Here is a 15,083-nt window from a genome sequence, read left to right as displayed (position 1 = left end):
TACCCTAAAATCATTTATGTGGAGTTATTCTGAAAAATAAGGAACTAAGGCTTAAGCTGATTATTCCCAGATTTGTTAAATGCTGCTAAGAATTGTCCAATTTCCTTTGAAGATGTCCTCTCTCTACAAACCACCTTCACTCATAAAAATGCATCAACATATTAAAGCAAAGTCTGCTTGATATTGGTGCAGTAACTAAGACTTCCTAACATCACCAATAACATTGGTATATTAATCTACAAACAGACTCTCTAGGATAAACCTTTCACTCTCCCTTTCTGATTCATGTGATGGTATTAACATTTTGCCCAGGAGGGTCTGTGATGCAACAATATAATGTCACAAAGACATAACTCAAGAGGGTAGGAAAGAAATATCTTAGTGCCCTGAGATGATTTAAAACCCCCACACACTATTACAATTATTTTTCCACTCAACATTAAAGTTTCACACAAACTAGATTTAACATAGTCACCTCCATCTGGTGAGGTTTAACTAAATATTTTCAACAGCATCACATTAATATGAATGTCACTTCTCATGCAGCAAAATAGGCACTGCGCCTCCATTTTCATTTCACTAGTCCCTAAATCCAGGGCAATAGTGAAGACTGCTTCCCAACACCACTCTACAAGTAGTTAAATGACACCTGCAGCATAGAAACGGAAGCTTCTAGAGAAGCTTGGCAATCAGGGCTAATGGAAAAACTAACTCGATTCTCAGGGCTTCTCAAATCTTCTAAAGCACAGCACTCTTCCTCACCTACCTACTTTCTTAAATGTTTACCAGGGTTGTTAGTAGAAATCGACAGTTACGTAGTTGTATTAAGGTCAAACAAGTAACAATCCTTAATTGAATTTGGAAACAAAAGTCCTAAATTTGCAGTGCAAATGTAATTGCAGCCAGCAAACACCTCATTCTTTCTGATTCAATTAGATTTTATTTTGATTCAGGCTTCTGTTAATTACCCATTGTCATTTGAGCTGAAGCTGATGACATAAATGAATTATTCCATAATTTCTATATTTAAAAACTGATTTGGGCTCCATAAATACATTCCCCTCCCAATAACAAGACTATTTTCTATCTTTCATATATAATGCTTAAAAATTGCCATTAGAAAAAAACAACACAGTAGTATGTGAGAGCTGAGGATTTCTCTTCCATACATTTGAGCCAGACACTCAACAGAGGGTTAAAAGGAAACTGTTTCATAAGATCAAATGGTGAGAAGCAGCAGAGGGGAAAAAAAGGCAAGTTACATAAAAGTCCAATTGTACTTACAGTCTCCTTATTGGGAAGTAACTCCTTTCGGATCCTGAAGAAGTTCTTGCCGTACTGTCTCAGCCCTTTAATGAAGCGTTTCTGTGTAAAAGGATAACAAAAACAGTGTCAGCAAAGCAAAAACAAAAAAAACAGCCTTTAATCAGCAAAATAGCAACTGCTCTCATCTTAGGGACTGCTGATAAAATGAGAGAAAAGTGCACACAAGCAACCACCGAAACTATCAAAAAGGGGAAGGCTGTCAAAAGCGTTCTAAAAATTCATATTGACTTAGAATTGGATAACCACAAGCTTTCCATATCTGGAGCTTTAAAAAAAAATAATTCTCTGCCCTTAGTACAAAATGATCCCAGTTAGCAATCATTCAAGGGTTTGATAAGCACAGTCAGCTCCTCTCCATAAAGATAAATCCACAAAACTCAGCAAAATCTATTTACAACTAAGAAGAATCACGCAAGCAAAAAGATGGTTTTCTTAAGTGACCCTTCAACCGGGTGAGGAAAAGGTTAAAAGTGCTTGCACACACATACACATGCAAGATTCAGGCTACTTTGGTAGAAATAAAGGCAAAAGGCTTCCAAATAAATCCCTTCAAGGGAGAAAAAGATTGCTGTTTGCTTTTTTCCCTCCTCCCTCCCCGCTTTTTTTAAAAAAATAACAGTTTCAGTTCATGTTTGGTTTCAAATCCAAGACAGCAGAAGACTTTTCTTCTTTCACTTTGCAATAATCCATTTGGAGAGGAGAAAGCTCCCCCCTCTCCAGGACGTCTCCTTTGGGGGTGGGTTTTGTTTGCATTTTCTTTGGGTTCAGACACCCCCTAAAAACCACAGAGGAGAGGGGAGGCTGTTGAATCCAGATTGGGGTGGGGTGATCTCGAAGTGAGCAATAAAAGTCCTTTCCTGGCTCTGCAAGGCGCCCTATTGCAAGCCGGAGCCCCGGGGGTGACTTCTTGCTCGAGCTCGTCTCTCGGTGAGCTTGATGCGAGCTCAAATAAAAATTGACCTCCCCCCCAACCCAACCACCCCAAAGCAGATCGTCTTCTGCACTCCCTCCCTCTGGCCAAGGCAATTCATGCAACGCAAGGCGGAAGGAGAGAGACCTGATTCTGTCTCCGGCAGCCACAGGTAAATAATATTCAGGTGCCATACAGAGACTCTCCGAAGGTGGGAGGCTGCAGCTATTCCAAGCGGAGAGCTCGCTTGTCACTCTGGGGCTCTGACACTACAAAGGGGGAGGGAGGCAGCGGCAGCAGCTTAACATGTGATCCGCTGGGCTGTGCGGCTCGGGGAAAGAGAGCCTCGGGTGCGTTGCAAAAGCCGGCCTGGATCGCCCTGGAACAATCCCAGCACGCTAGGCGAGCGGTGGGCAGCTAGCTAGCTACCCACCCACCACTGTCACCCTCGGGCCACAAGGCCAGCGGGCACTGGGAGCATCGGCACAGGCCGCTTGGATCACATGGGAGGGGTCAGCGCCCCATGCAGGGGGTAAAGTACCCCCCCCCCCAAAAGGAGACGGTGCAGTTCTGCTCCTGAAGAGCGCTGTGTAAACGCGAACGCTCGGCTCTGCCCCCAACCGGAGCTGGTCCAATACAAGGCATGACCTCGCCCACCTTGTCTCGCTAATATCTGGGACCCACAAGGCTACAGCAAACACGGCATATAATTTGTTCCTGTCATTAGTAAAGCAAGAGAGTCTGAGGGGAAAATCTGGGAGTGGATTAAGAGCCAAAGCCTTCAGCAAACACTGAAAGCATAACAGAGTGCGTTTGGGGAGGCATTTTGCTCTGCAAATGGGCTTGGTGGCCCAGGAATTACAATTCTTTGCAAAGGCAGTGATTTTTTTTAAGGGAAGAGGTGAACCAGGGAAATCTCTTACCAATCAGCATTATAGTCTGCCAGTGAAATAGGTTTCCCCTTGCTTTGATACATCTCTTTCTGTGGTTTATGATGTTAGTACAGTTTGACACACTTAGCAGCTTAGTATGGAGCTTGGGGACCTATCTGTGGCTTCCCCTTCTCCAGATTACCCTCTCTCTCTCTTTGCCCTGGCTCTAAACACTGAGTAACTTCCCAACCAAGGAATAAACTCTACTTCTCCTGTGTTATTTCCCTATGGTTTGCATCATCATTTGTTAAATATATCATGACAAGCTATTTCCCTTGGTCTGCAGCTCTGGGACTTGTGGCTTCCATTCTTCCTCACCCCAAAATAATTTATAAAATAAATCAGTGTAAAAGGATCACAGCTAAATAATTAGTGACTGAATTGCTAAAGGGGCCTGGCCAAAGCTTCCTGTTTTGTGCGGTAAGACTACAAGCACAATTATTTGGGCACAAAGTTCTGCCTGCAAAAACCTGTGGCTGACACTGAAAATCCAGATCTTAATATAAATACTATGGGAAAAATTAAATTAACCTGCAGAAATTTAACACAATTTCAGTGAACTCTCTCAAGACACTATGGGCCAAACCTTCATGTGGCCACCCACATCAAGAAGCTGGGCTGTGCGCTAGGGATGTTAAACACTAGTCGATTATCCAATAAGCATTTGTTGATAAGATAATATTTTGACTAGTTAACTAGCCCCACCCTCCTTGCTGCCTCTATGAAATACCCAGCTGATACTGGGCTCTGAGGACATTGCCCCAGAAATTTCTGGGGAAATACCATGTGGAGTCCGGGGTCAACTGGGGAGGCCCCAGCTGACCCTGGGCTCCACTGCTGCTCCTTTGAAACACGAGGAGGTGGTGTTTGAGGGGCAGCCGCTGCTCAGCTGAGCCCGGAAAAGTACTGTGCGGAACCCAGGTCAACTGAGGAGTCCTAAGCTGACCCCGGGCCCTAGCAGCATAGCATGGAACCCGGGGTCAGCGAGGGACTGAGTCCCCTCTGATGGGGACTCTTGTACATTTCAAAGCAGGTACCAGAGTGCAGCATGGAGTCAGCAGGATTTCCAGTGGGGGCTCCTGTACATTTCAAAGGAGGAATGCGGAAGTGCCTGTCGACTAGTCAATTAACCGCATTTTAACATCCTTACTATGTGCTGGCAGATGTGCAAAAATCCCCCCATATACCATGGTGAGAGTGAGGAACTATCCCACAGAGACTAGTTTAGCCTACTGAAATATACCTCAGTGCCCCTTTTGGGCTCCCATCATAGGTAGAGGGTCCATATAGCCCTGAATATTCTGAGCCCTGCATCTCCACACCTCTCTTCTGAGTGCTGCTGTGCAGGCGGCCCCTGAGGAATTACCCACACAAATCCCTTGCATCCTTAGCAGCAGAACTACATGAGTTCAATTGTGAGGGAACCCTGCTGTGGTTCGTAGGCAGGAATTATCCATCACTGATTTGCATGTTGAAGCTGGACTCCCATCTAAGAGCTGAATTACTCACACCCATTTTCTTCTTTTAAACCACTGAACCCAAGTCTTCAAATGCTGTTGCAGGAGAACAGTAAAAGTGCAAGGAAGAGGAATAATAAAAGCTTGAGCAAGGAATGTTGACTAAGGAAGACACCTGCCTTTACTCATCAGCAGATTTTAGACAAACATCTCCACTATGTACTGAGGACTGGTGCAGTCACTGCAAGTTACTGGTGATCCTGCGAGCCAGGGATTCTCAATCCGTGTCTCTATCAGCACACAGCTACAGCGAATGTGCCATCCTCAGGGCCAGAGCAGCCCCATCCATAGGACAATTCAGGGTGGCTGCCTTAGGTGCCATGCTTTGGGGGGCTCTGGCATGATCACCTCAATAATCCTATGAACAGGTCCCAGAGCAGACTAGAGGATTACTTGGAGTGGGAGGGACCTGGTGCAGGGCTACTTCAATGGTTGGGGTCCTCTGCACTTACGGCAGCAGCAGGTATTGAAGTGACCCAACAGCGTGCTCCGCCCCACTGCCCTCTCCCAGCTCACTGTGCTCAGCTTCATCAAGGCAATAGGAAACAGTACCCCAAAGTACCAAGCTGGGAGATAGGGCAGGGCGAGGCAGAGCACAGCAGCCTGCTGGGCTGCTCCAGTTCCCACCACCACAGTGAGTGCAAGAGAAGGGGATGACCCCTTTTGCCACCCTGCACCAGGCTCCCCTGTAAGCCCCTGGCTCGCGTTGCTCAGGCAAGAGGGCTTTGGCAAGGGGGAGGAGCAGGGATAGAGGTGGGGCTTCAGGAAAGTAGTGAAGTGGGAGCAGGATGGGGGCGGAGCAGAGTCAGGGCAGGACCTACAGCAGGGGGTGTGCCCTGGATCCCATACCTACAGTACTGCAAGGAGTTGCCCCAGGCTCTGAACACCCCAGTAATAGCCCTGCTCAGGGCCATACAGATAGTATAGGAAGCGGCCCATATAACACACTGTGGACCATTTATGCAGACTACATTAGTAAACAGATTGAGAACCATGGTTCTGAGCACTACTTATGCTGGTGTTTCTCACTGCTTCAGTGTCGGTTAATCGGCCATTTCACACTAAGGATGTTACAAGGCGTTTACTTAAGAAATTTTCAGCAGTTACACGCCAGCGGCAGTGGAGCACACTGGGAGCCAGCTTTTAAGCTCCCTCCCCCCCTGCCAACAGTGCTGTCTCATACAAAAGCAGCAGTTCAGGGAAGAGGAGGAGGTGGCTCCTGCCCACCCCCTCCACCACGCTGCTGCCTCTCACACATAGGCAGCAGCGGGGGGGGGGGGGGGGGGGAGGTCAGATGGTCTGGCGCACATGGGGAACAGGGATCTGCATGTAACCGTGAAGGTTAACCATAAGCCCAACCTCACTGGTTAACCATGTACAGTTACACTTTCACATCCATACTTCACCTTTTCAGAGAAGCCATTATCCCCCACACCATGAATAACTCCTCATGTTATATGCTTCTACTGCAGAGAAAGATGGCAGCCATAAGGGCAGAACTATAATACCCAAATGCCAACCCCCTACATCCCGGAATGCACTGCAAGCTACCTATGCAACCAGCAGCATAGCACAAAAATCTGGCAAAAGAAGAAGTGGGCGTCCGTGAGAGACACAAAGCACTCCACAACTTGACAAAAAACACTGTGTAGCTCTGAGTTGGAAGGGCTTTAATCTTATCACTGTCACCATGTATTGCATTATAGGCACTATGCATTTGTGGCATCATGTAATAGACTGCATGGGAAATTCCAACAAATAATTTCACAGAAATGTTAGTGTGAAGAAAGCAGTTCCAGAGAGTGGCCATTATATAGACATAACTGTTTTCTTTAACAGACCAATCCATCTGTGGAAGAGCAGTGCCAGCACAAAATGTCAGAGCACTCTGTGGTCTGGGGCACAAGGCTGGAAGGTGTGTTCTTCTCAGAGTAATTCCACTGATTCACTGGGAAACACTGGGGAAATGACCTCAGTTTTCTGTCTGTAATATGGAGCCCTTACCTTTGAAGCACTTAGATTAGAAAGTGCAGCCAAACTTCCAAAACAAGTGCTAACTTATCATTTTTCCACCCTCCAAGCTACCTACCATTTCCCTCATGAAACACAACCCTTTCTGCAGAAGGACCATTTGAAATACCTAATTTAGCAAAATCACCACAATACATTTAATAAACAGGAAATGTCAGATGCTAAATTAGAGATAGTGAATAGAGATACCATTGCAAGACTTGGCTTATTATCAAAAGCACTTAATGGTATTTTAGCAATTGTGTTTAATCACCACTTGCAAAAAAAAAAAAACCTGTGGGGAGGGGGGAGAAAGTACATTTTCACTGTGGCATGCAAAGTCTGATGAATTATGTTCTTCATTCACTTTACTTGGGTTTTTTAAAATGATGAATGATATAGGGAGAAGGAGCTTTTTAACTAAGGATTTCTGAGTTGAGAATTGTAAGTTATTTCATAATTCTCTACATTTAAAAAAAATTCCCATTTGCTCTGATTAAATTTTGCAGTAACAATAAAAAGCAATCCCAAATTCTTTCCCATACTGTTCATGACATGCCAAATGTACCTATCAGGAATGTAAGAGCATATCCTCTCTCAACAGCAACAGTGGGTTAGACAATATCCAGTTTCCAAAGCTTGAGTCATTTCAATTTCCTTGACATTCTGAAACCCCTGCCAATCACCTGCTTTTAAACATTTCTTGTCTACAGACAGGTATGATCTGAGATGCTTCACCATTCAGTCATTTCAAACACATGAACTGATCTAATGCTTATTCAATGGAAATGACATGGTTAATATAAATACAATTTCAATCTTTAAATCACAACCTGATGCTTTTCTAAAAGACATGACCTCGTTCAACCACAAGTTACTAAACTGAACACAAGAATCAACAGGAGAAATTCTCTTGCCTGGGTTCTTCAAGTGATCAAACTAGGTGGTTCACAATAGTTTTAATATCTATGAATGGGTCGACACTAAATAGCTAAGAAATAACTTTAAACATCAACATTAAATGTCCAACACAAAATGGTAAATTTTAAACTATAGCTTTCCTTCTACAATCATACCAACATGTAATAAAACTGAAACCATCTTATACTTTTAATAGTTACTTAAAAATCTGGTGAGTATTAAAATTGTGACTAGAATAGGGATGTTAAAATTAGATTAATCAACTAATTGAATAGTTGACGGAATTTCCATCGACTGTTCAATTAGTCAATAAGGGCACTACTACTTTGAAATGTAGCAAGAGCCTGCCCAGCAGTTGCTACATTTCAAAGATGGAAGTGCTTCACAGTGTTCCACCTTTGAAACGTACAAGAGCCCCAGCAGAGGCTCTTGTGCATTTCTAAGACTGAAATGCTGCATAGAGCCCAAGGCCAGAAGGGGACTTGCTGGCCCCAGGCTCTATGTGGCGATTTGAAATGTACAAGAGCACCAGTGCTCCCACCACGGAGCTGGAGGGAGCCAGCTTTTAAGCTGGCTCCCCCCAGCACTCCTTCATCCCCCCTGCCACTTTCTGATAAAGGCAGCGGGGAGGGGGTGGGGGGAGTGACTAGTCGACTAATTGATTAGTCACATACATCCGTATGCTAGACATTAAAATGACAGCACTGGGGTCCAGCCTGGACTTTGTACAGACTGGAAGAGGAACTATGGTTTTGATGTGCTCAGTGCTGTCATTTCCACATCGATATAAACATGAATCTGTGCAACTGGAAGATATTTCAAGAACAAGAAATGTGTGTCTCACGAGGGGATAATGACTGAGCCTCCGATGCACTAGGAAGTAGGAGGCTGAAGCCTGGAGAAACTCACTTTCATTATAACACAGCGTGGTGCAAAAACTGTGAGGCACAAGACAGATTTATTTTTATTAAAAAACAAATATCTTTGGCAACTAAAAATAGCTTTGTAATTTACCTAAAGCACCTAAAAACAAATGAATGAAACTTCAGACTACTAAGTGTTTCTATTAGAATTTATTTTCCAGATTTTTTTTTTTGCCTTCCAGTTGCAGCTTTGTTGGTCAATTTCCATTTCCATTTCTGCTCCCATCTCTCAATCTCCATCAAGATCTTCCTCCTGCCTCATGCACAATAAGGCTTTGAACATTGTTTAAATGTAACAAGAGCTGAGATTGGGGCAACTTGTTCCACATTCGGTGGTGGCCTGAGTTGCCTATTAAACACCACATCTTGGCTTTGGGGTTTCCATAAACTCATCTCTAAGTTGTGTCTTTCCTTATTACTTCAATCCACCTTTAAATCAGGAGCAGCACATTCCTTTGGGTTTTTTAATACTGTATTTCAGAGCAATGTTGCGGAAAGGCTGTAGGAAGGGGAAGTAAACCCTAGGGTGGGAGATGTTGTGCCCTGCTGTCAAGGGATGTTCAATTTCTGAGCTGTAAAAGCATAGGGGCACCATCCTCTCCTTTAGCCATGGGGTGCTCCAATCCCTGCTCCACCGTAGGCCCCACTACCACTCTACCTCTCCCCCCCCCATCTGCTGCTGCCACGCCTCTTCCTATGCCCCACTCGGCCTCTTCTACTTCTTTCTGGCCCCCTCCCTAAACACACCCTGTCCACCCTCTTCCTCCTCCCTCCTGGAGCATCCATAGCAAAACAGCTGTTCACCGCATGAAGGAGACATTGGGAGGGAGGGAGAGAAGTTGATCAGTGGGGCTGTTGATGTACAAGAGGCACTGGGGGGGGGGGAGGGGGGAGAGCGTGGCTGGCAGTTGGTGCTGAGCAGCGTTCCCTATAGGTTGACTGCTTGGACAGTCAGAGCCAGAAGATACAAATGCCACCCAGCTGGCATCATATGTTCCTACTGGTGGTGCATATCCACATATGCATCAGTGCACAGAAACACAATGTATTCTGCACATGGATGGAAAAAGTTAGAGGGAATATTGGTGCAGATCATCCCCTAATTTTTTTCTCTGTGTTCCAGCCCCAGAGCGATGTTTGAGTCTATACGTAAGAGGTAAAGCTGGAGGACACTGGACAGTGGAGCATTAATTGTTGATCCCATACTTACACAACAAAGGAAAGAATCTTGATGAGAACTACAAAAGGGGTCTGGAGCGAAGTGATCTAAAACCAGTATTTTTTTTCCATTGAAAAATAAGACAATTTACCTTTTTATTAAATACAGATACTACTTAGTCCTGCCATGAGTGCAAGGGATTAGATGACCGCTCGTGGTTTCTTCCAGTCCTTTGATTTTTTTTGTTTGTTACAGGGTTTTTGACAGAATTCGTATTTGTACAGCACCTTGAAGATGAGTGCAGCAGGAGTGAAATGAGTGCAAAGGATCCTGAGGATAATTATTACTGCAAAGCAGCATTAGGAAATCCTTTGGCTTGACAATTGAATAGCAACTGTCTATAGACAACACCGATATGTTTTGTGAAATGGTTGCCATGGCTATTGACCAGACAGAACACTGAGGTCTCTCTCCCCCCCCCCCTTTAATTTATTAGGTTCTACCGTATCCTGCTACAATGTGTAAACAGAGGGCTATAAATAACCAAGGAAGCACTAGGAACAAGCATGTTAATGTTTGCATATGTGTTACTTGTAGGTCCCATATTTTATCCCAAGAAACAAATACCATGACAAGATACACAAAGCCATTATGCTCTGACTAACGGAGCTCAGATGGCATGTTTATCAAAGTGATGATAATGCCATTATGATGCTGTAGTTAAGATTATGCATCAGGGTTTCTATTATCATGGGATTATAGTCTGGCAGGGAAAATTTGCTGCTGTATGCTGAAATTCCACACTCTGGGGTTTAACCTAGGATTGAGGCTTTGGTTGGGTTTTTTCTTGTTTGCTCTTTAACTGCCTAAATCCAAATTAGGTTTGGCTGTGCGGGTTCTAAAAACATGCAATACACACACACCTTTAAAAATTGCAAAATAAATACAATCTTATGTCTAATCCACTTTAAAGTTATACATTTTAACCCCTATGATTCAAAAGGTAAGATTCTCATAGAAAACATTCACTCAAAGATGCCTATTGATCCCATTCTGAAGTGATTTTTTCATGCACTTTCACCCCCACGACTTAGAAAATGACCAAATCTTGAGTGGTGTTTACATTGATGGAGGATTTCCTTCAGAAATGTATGTGCTTATTATAAAAAATGCCCCAAAATATGTTTCCCATTCTGTAACTGAAAGAATGGATACAATGTTTTTTCCTCAGACTTCAAGGAATATTTGAATCTCTTGACTATCTGACTATCAGCATGCACAGAATGCTTCTGCCTGTGAAAATGTGGGTTATAAGAGACATTCCAGTGCGGCAGTTTTTGCTATCACAAATGCTATAATAAAATTACAGTCTGTTTAAGAGGCCTACGATTTTCCAAGCCTTCGCCAAATGAAGTTGTCATTTTACACATTAAATATGCTCCAATAGGCTTTACAATAATATGCAGTAGAAAGTTTTACATAATTCAAATAGTTAACAGCATGAAATAAAATTCACAAATGAAAGCCACCTTAATTCTAAAGTTTTGCAGGATAAAAAGTTGTACCAGTTGCTTTGCCTAGTTTGAAAAATAAATGAAACTTATTTGCATCTGCAAAAACTAGTTACTGTGCAAAACACATTTCAGCCCGGCCCAAAACAATAACTATTTTTTTTGCATGCAGACATCGTATGTATACGTTGGCTGAATTTCAGTACAGAGAGTACATTTTATTAAAAACTTGGCTGTATTTTTACATAAATTATACTTAATGTGTATATGGTAAAAATAAAGATGTTTGCTCTATAACAAAATGGAATCCAATATACGCTACAAATAGAGGTACTCCAGGCAGTGTTTCCTTAGAGGGCTACTTATGGTTTCTTGCTACATCTAAAGAGGTCAGATATCTTACACTGAAGATCCTAGCTTTGTGTTTTCAAGTACATAATATTTTTCACCCAATGAAATTTTATTGCAACAGGAAATTGACTGTATCTTCTCTAGCACTTTTCATTTTGAAGGGCTGCAATTCTCTTTATAAACATAGGGCCAAATTCTACTCAAGTGAGAAGTCCCATTAAAGACACTAGAGGGCTGCACCCCCTGCTTACTACATTTGCCAACCTCCCTCTCTCTCTGGGGTTAGGTGTCTGGCCAGAGGGAGGCAGCAGGAGCAGGCTGGAGGCAGGGTGTCTAGCCAGTGGGAAGGGGGCAGGAGTGGGCTGGAGGTATGGGGTTTCAGTGAAAGGGGTGAGGGGGCTGGCATGTGAGGTCGGGCTCGGATGGCAAAGGGGACCCAATGTGGCCCGGGGCAAGAAGCTGTTATGAACAGGAGTGCTGACTAGCACCAGGTGACTAAGGAATCAACTCGCAAAGGTGCTGGCCAGGGGCTGGGAGAACCAATCAAGATAGAGAATTGAAATTTGAATTTGATATAGGTTCCCTGTTTGTTTTCTTTGTGTGGGAGAGAGAAACCAGGAGTTGAGACACACAATGATTTAAACCCAGGCAGGAATACCATGCCCCACAGACTTGGGCATGGGAGTGGACTGAACAGAGAGAAAATCAGAAGTAACAGGGAAATATGAATTGAGTCACGTGCAGGGTAATTCTTTATTTTGTGGTTTGGTTTAAACTGCTTCGAGAGATTCCCTGCCTCCCCATCCCGTTTACTACCATCTAAGCATTATGCTGAGACGTTTCTCTGTTTTTTAATTTGTTTTTCTTAGTTGCTCTGTAACATCTAGCAACCAAGTCTGCTTTATCAAGTTTAACTTTTGTCTTAATAAAAATCAGTTTTTTAAAAGTGAATATTTGATTCCTGTGTACTGGAAGGTCTGTGTGTATCTGCACGCCTCTGACTGAGGGGTCAGCTACCAGAGACTTCAGCTTGTTTTTTTTCTTTTTCAAGCTCCTTTGGGGCAAAAAACCTTGGGGTACCCCTGGGGGTGATTTCAAGTGTTAACCTTTGGTTTTTTACGGATCAAAAAGCACTTGATGGTGGCAGTAAACTCCCCAAAATCTGTGTATGGTGAATCATGGGGAAGTTTTGATAACTAGTGCCTGTAGAGGCAAAGGGATTCTTCCCCCCCCCCCTTGGGCTCTTTGCGAGCCCCCATCTTCTGCACTCTGAGTGCCAGAGTGGGGAAGAGCCCTGACAGGGTGTGGGTCAGGCATGGAGAAGACCCAGTCCCAGCAGCTCCTCCCTGGTGGTACATCCCCCTGGAGTGTTAAGCGGGAGCCAGAGCAGCTCATGCCTGGAAGGGACAGCACTGAGGCTGGCCACAGGAAACAGCTGAGGGTGGAGGTGAGCACAAGGATGTAGATGACATGATGTCACACTGTTGTCCTGCAGGAAAATGTGTATCTCATATTTTTTATATATATATATGGGGGGGGGGGGGAGAGAGAGAGAGAGAGAGAGAGAATAGATCTCAAGTGAGCGCGTGGATGTGGTTCTCAAATACACATCCAGTCTACACATAAAATCAACTACCACAGAAAAACAGCACATCTGTTTAACCCTAAGGCTCTCAAGGCAAGAAGCTAACTGCCTCGTTATTTTGGAGCCACTAAGGCAGGGGTGGGCAATAATTTTTGACCAGGGGCCACTTCAGAAATTTTTGAAGTGGCCTCAGGCCAAGGGGCGGGGCCTCAGTTGGAAGGGGCAGAGCCAGGACACTTCCATGCTTCCCCACCCACCCACAGACCCTGTTTTGAACAGCTGGTGGTTCCCTCTAGGTACCCATGCCCCTGGCCGTGGGAGGAGGCTTCGCATACTCCCCTCTGCTGCTCCCAAGTTAATCAGGGCCTGGGGAGGGGAAACATGTGAAGTCTCTCGCTCCCCTCCACTCCCAGGCCAATAAAAACTTGGGGTTGGGGGAGAGCACGAAGGTCTCCTCCCGCCCTGCCCTGTCCCTGAAAGGAGCGCGTGGCACTTCTAAGCACCATATGCTCCCTGCAGGACAGGAGCAGGGAGGGAGAAAGCTTTGTGCACTCGCTATCACCCCCAAACTTCGGTCTGGGGGCAGAAGGAGCGCAAAGTTTCCAGATGGTTTAACCAAAAATACCAAACACTCCGCCACCCCCCAAAAGAAAACCCACCACAGAAAAAACTCTGTTGAGGGGAAAAAAAAAAAAAGGGGGGGGGGGGGGAGACCAAAGTTGTGGAGCCATTAAAAAAACACACAGCATGGCCCCTTTAAGAAATGCAGCCGTCCACCATCTTGTCTTCTTGCTCTGGGCCAGACAGCTCCCCTGCAGTACCAGGTAAGCAACCAGGATTTTCGCCTCCTGGCCAGGGAAAAAAAAAAAATACCGGACATTTTAGGTTTCCGGTATTTTCTGATTTTTTTTTTTTAAACCAGACAGAAGGTGAAAATACTGGACTGTCTGGATCAATACCAGACACCTGGCAACCCTACTCTCACTCCCTGCCCTCGGGTGTGAGGGGCTTAGAGTCAACCCTTGCAGTTGACTCAGCGCTGCATGGTCCCCAACCCTAGACTCTGGGCCTGGGAGCGGCATGGCCTCCGTGGGCAGATCAACCTGCTTGGTGGGCTGGATCCGGCTCGAGGAGGCCCTTTTGCCCACCCCTGCACTAAGGGCAGTGAACTAGCTAGCGTCTGTGGGAACTGAAAGGCAAGGTCTCCAGGGAACATCTCTTTGCACAAAGTCTTGACTAGGTATGTAAAATCCCGTTTAAAATGTTAACCGGTTAACTTTCCTGTCATATTGTGCCATTGGTGGGAGGGGCCAATGGAGCAGCCCCCTACCTGTGGTGCATTGGGCCTGGCCAGAATGGAGCAACCCCTTGCCCTCGCCGGTTAACCAGTTATCCCAGCAAGCATACCAGAAAGGTGGTTAACCCTTTACATTCCTAGTCTTGACTAGCTCTGCCAGACCTCACACTTCCATTCCCCAGGGAGCCCTATTGCTCAGAGCCCAGGAAACAGCAGGGGGTGAGAGCTTCAGAGCAACAGCAGCTGGGGGCAGAGGCTTCCTGGCAGGGAGCCCAGTGCAGCTGTATGATGCAGAAGCAGATGGAGAAAGACTCTGCTCAGTGAAGGAGACAGAGGTTGAGAATACCCAACTTTCTGAGTGGGAGTAGGGAAAATTCACTTTGAAGATGGGATGGAACTATGCAGGTGATGAGAGAGGTCTTCAAATGATGGTGGAGCCCAGGGTTTCAGCATATAAAATCCATGTAGCACAAAAGTTTAGGACAGGAAATGAATACCCCATGTTCTTATGTTCACATCCCAATTGAAACTCACATGGAACTCAAGTTCAGTGCTTCAGGACAAAAAATACCGGTCAAGAAAAATCCACGTTCAAGCCTCTGCAGTGCCCATATAATATGCCCCAGTGCAGGGAGGACAGG

The 15,083-nt window shown here is 44.9% G+C and overlaps 1 protein-coding gene across 6 annotated transcripts in view; it reads right to left on the bottom strand.

Annotated features, from left to right (window-relative positions):
- Positions 1-15,083, bottom strand: part of RERE (arginine-glutamic acid dipeptide repeats) — a 468,752-nt gene that overhangs the window by 93,579 nt on the left and 360,090 nt on the right. For all 6 annotated transcript variants that reach the window (XM_075906796.1, XM_075906794.1, XM_075906795.1 and 3 more), the window contains one exon: positions 1,285-1,365. In XM_075906796.1, coding sequence (XP_075762911.1) covers positions 1,285-1,365 — 81 coding nt within the window. The remainder of the gene's footprint in view (positions 1-1,284; positions 1,366-15,083) is intronic.

The sequence above is a fragment of the Pelodiscus sinensis genome, chromosome 23 (assembly GCF_049634645.1).
Source record: "Pelodiscus sinensis isolate JC-2024 chromosome 23, ASM4963464v1, whole genome shotgun sequence".
Taxonomy (NCBI): Eukaryota; Metazoa; Chordata; order Testudines; family Trionychidae; genus Pelodiscus; species Pelodiscus sinensis.
This window is presented reverse-complemented; position numbering and strand designations above follow the sequence as displayed.